The sequence below is a fragment of the Sphaeroforma arctica genome (genome assembly GCF_001186125.1).
Source record: "Sphaeroforma arctica JP610 unplaced genomic scaffold supercont1.2621, whole genome shotgun sequence".
In the NCBI taxonomy this organism is placed as follows: Eukaryota; class Ichthyosporea; order Ichthyophonida; genus Sphaeroforma; species Sphaeroforma arctica.
This window is the reverse complement of record NW_014037937.1, coordinates 2496-5501: the sequence shown is the minus strand read 5'-3', so window position 1 is coordinate 5501 and position 3006 is coordinate 2496. Positions and strand designations below refer to the sequence as shown.

General features: G+C 42.3%; 1 protein-coding gene across 1 annotated transcript in view; it reads left to right on the top strand.

Annotated features, from left to right (window-relative positions):
* Positions 1–378: 378 nt before the first annotated feature.
* SARC_12820 (cystathionine beta-synthase) overlaps positions 379–3006 on the top strand; it is a gene marked incomplete at its 5' end in the record, with an annotated part of 3613 nt that continues 985 nt past the window's right edge. The window contains 6 exons of the mRNA XM_014293066.1: positions 379–586; positions 920–1069; positions 1287–1472; positions 1812–2048; positions 2323–2518; positions 2722–2860. Of these exons, the coding sequence (XP_014148541.1) occupies positions 379–586; positions 920–1069; positions 1287–1472; positions 1812–2048; positions 2323–2518; positions 2722–2860 (1116 nt within the window). The remainder of the gene's footprint in view (positions 587–919; positions 1070–1286; positions 1473–1811; positions 2049–2322; positions 2519–2721; positions 2861–3006) is intronic.

Genomic DNA, 3006 nt, shown 5'->3' with positions numbered 1-3006 from the left:
TGTTCATATACATGTATCTATTCAACTACCTGTCGATCTAGCAAGGAATTTTTATATTTATAAATATATACATAAATTATATATGTATATATATTGTATATCTGTATATACTTATAAATTAGGTATATATATATATATAATTGAATTTTATATATGTAAAATATATATATATCTATTTGTATATTTATATATATATAAATATAATAAAATCGTTATGTGTGATATCATTGCACTTGCCACCTCACGTGCTGTACGATCTACTTCAGAATAGTCAAATATTGAGATGTCTATACTTGGTCGGGCGCGCGTGTGTATAAAGTGATCTGGAAGTTTTATACATCAAGTGTCAGTAGGTGATACCTTATCTGAGCAACATCGATGCGTACCGTTACTGACCAATATTTACAGATCAACACTATCAATAAAGCTGAAGGATTAGAATGCGACCTCCTGGCGAAATGTGAGTTTTTCAACGCGGCTGGTTCCGTTAAGGACCGTATTGCCAAGCGAATGTTTGATGAGGCGGAGAAGAGTGGGAAAATCAAGCCCGGAGACACTATCATAGAACCAACTAGTGGTAACACAGGTGTGTATGACCTATCTGTCAACCCTGAGGCTTTTCCTGGTCTATATTCGAGTTTTCCCACCGGTTCACTTAAGACTCGCCAAGACAATTTACGAATAGGTGTGATCCTGCCAGGACAATTCACGGATAGGTGTAGTCGTGTCCGTGTTTGTATTGCTGTGTGCAACCAGTCCAATACATGTGCTGTTATTTATCTCAAAACAAAGATTTCGACCGCATAACAGGCACTGACATGAGATCCCTTGTCGCCTAAACGCAGAAAAATCGATGCGTCAAAGACATATTCGATTCGTCGTTTGTTTCTTAATATTGACTGTTGATTTGGAACTCCAGGTTTGGGACTGGCTCTATGCGCCGCTGTGAAGGGATACAGGTGCATAATCTGCCTACCCGAGAAGATGAGTAACGAGAAGGTCGACACTCTTAGAGCCCTGGGCGCCGAGATTGTCAGAACTCCCAACGATGCCTCTTTTGACTCTCCAGGTATCGCAGGATATGTAACTATGCTCTTTGAACGGCGATTGTGGGTTTATGAACAAGTTCTCACACGGATATAGTTGGAAGGGCTGAGCGGCCAGTGAACTTTTTCAACGTGTTTGTGCATAGTCGAATGTTGCAATTATTTCATATTACAACACCACCCAAACCAAAAAAAACCCTAAATCTCACTTTTAACCTTGGTCCACTTTACCCTGTACAGAATCTCACATCGGGGTTTCCATGCGTTTGAACCGCGAAATTCCCAACTCGCATATCCTGAACCAGTACGACAATGAGTACAACCCTCTGGCGCACTACGACACCACCGCAGAGGAGATTCTCGAGGCGTGTGGGGGTAAGGTAGATATGCTGGTAGCCGGTGCCGGTACTGGCGGTACAATCACAGGTAATTAATTTATACGTGTCCTTGCGAGATGTATTGTTTAGTTAGCTTAATAACGGTAATAGTTTGTGTAAGCGGAAGCGCGCTGTTTCTGGTTTGTATGTTGCTAGGAATACGTGTGGATTCAAAGTGGATATTCGGGTGCGGGAGGAGCGGCTACTCTCGCACCTGTTGATATAGTCGGCAGGACGTGCTTAAGGACAAATTTTATTGTTCAATAACACCCAGTGGCCGTCAAAGTGTGACGAATGAGCACTGTGATGACTTAAAGGGTTTAATCCCGTTTAAAGTGGGGTTTATTGGATATTTCCTTCGACCTGAACTTACTTGGAATAAACACAGGTATCGCCCGTAGGCTGAAGGAGGTGTGTCCCGATGTCATCATCGTGGGTGTTGATCCGGTTGGGTCTATTCTGGCACAGCCGGCGAGTCTGAATGTCGATGGGCCAATGTACCAAGTAGAAGGCATTGGATATGACTTTATCCCCAACTCCTTGGATCGAAGTCTGGTCGATAAGTGGTACAAGTGCACTGATAAGCCCAGTCTTATTATGGCGAGACGGATGATAAAGGAAGAAGGTATGCATATCGCAAGGGACGAACTTCGTTTTCTGCTTATACTGTCCTATAGATATACCCCAAATACATACATTCTCGAATGCCAAAGTAAGATCACGCAAGCACACGGTTTTATCATAGCACGTGCCCCTCAGATATTTATTTCCTCAAATTATTGGTTTGTTGAGATTTTTACGGCTAGTATCTCTACGATAAACGCTTTGGGGTCTGTTATTTCAGGATGCTACATGGTTGAGATGTTCAACATGTCATCTTTATCAATATATTCATTTAGGTCTGTTGTGCGGCGGTTCATCCGGCGCCGCCATGGCGTGTGCTATCGAGGCCGCTAAAGAACTGAAAGCGGGACAGAAGTGTGTGGTGATGCTGCCCGATGGTTTGCGCAACTACATGTCTAAGTTTTTGAACGATGAATGGATGTATGAGAATGGAATCATGGAGAGGGCTGCCAAAGAGTCTGAGGTTGATAGGTATGTTTACGGTTGTTGTATAATCTGCATGCGTATTTTATCATAAATAATCAATTCTCTGCGGAGTTGGTACGTGACAGAATATCACCCAGTGTACTCCTTGGCTCAACGATCTCGCATACGACAAATCAATATTCCAACTTATGTTTATGCTCATGTGTCTCAAATTGTTTTACTACACCGGCGATCCATTTTGGTAACAGGTTTAATGGTGCGACGGTGAAAGATCTGGATCTGCCCGTGCCCGTGACTGCTGCGCTTACCTCCACCTGCGGAGAGGCTGTCGAGGTGTTAAACAAGCACGGCTTCGACTATCTTCCGTTGACGGACGTGGATGGAAAGGTGTGTGATCTATGGGGTTGATTCATTGCACCAGTATTAAGTAGAGGAGGTATATATATATATATATATATATATATATATATATATATATACTATATTATAATAACTAACTAACTACGTACTACTACTCGTTCGTTGTCGTAGTA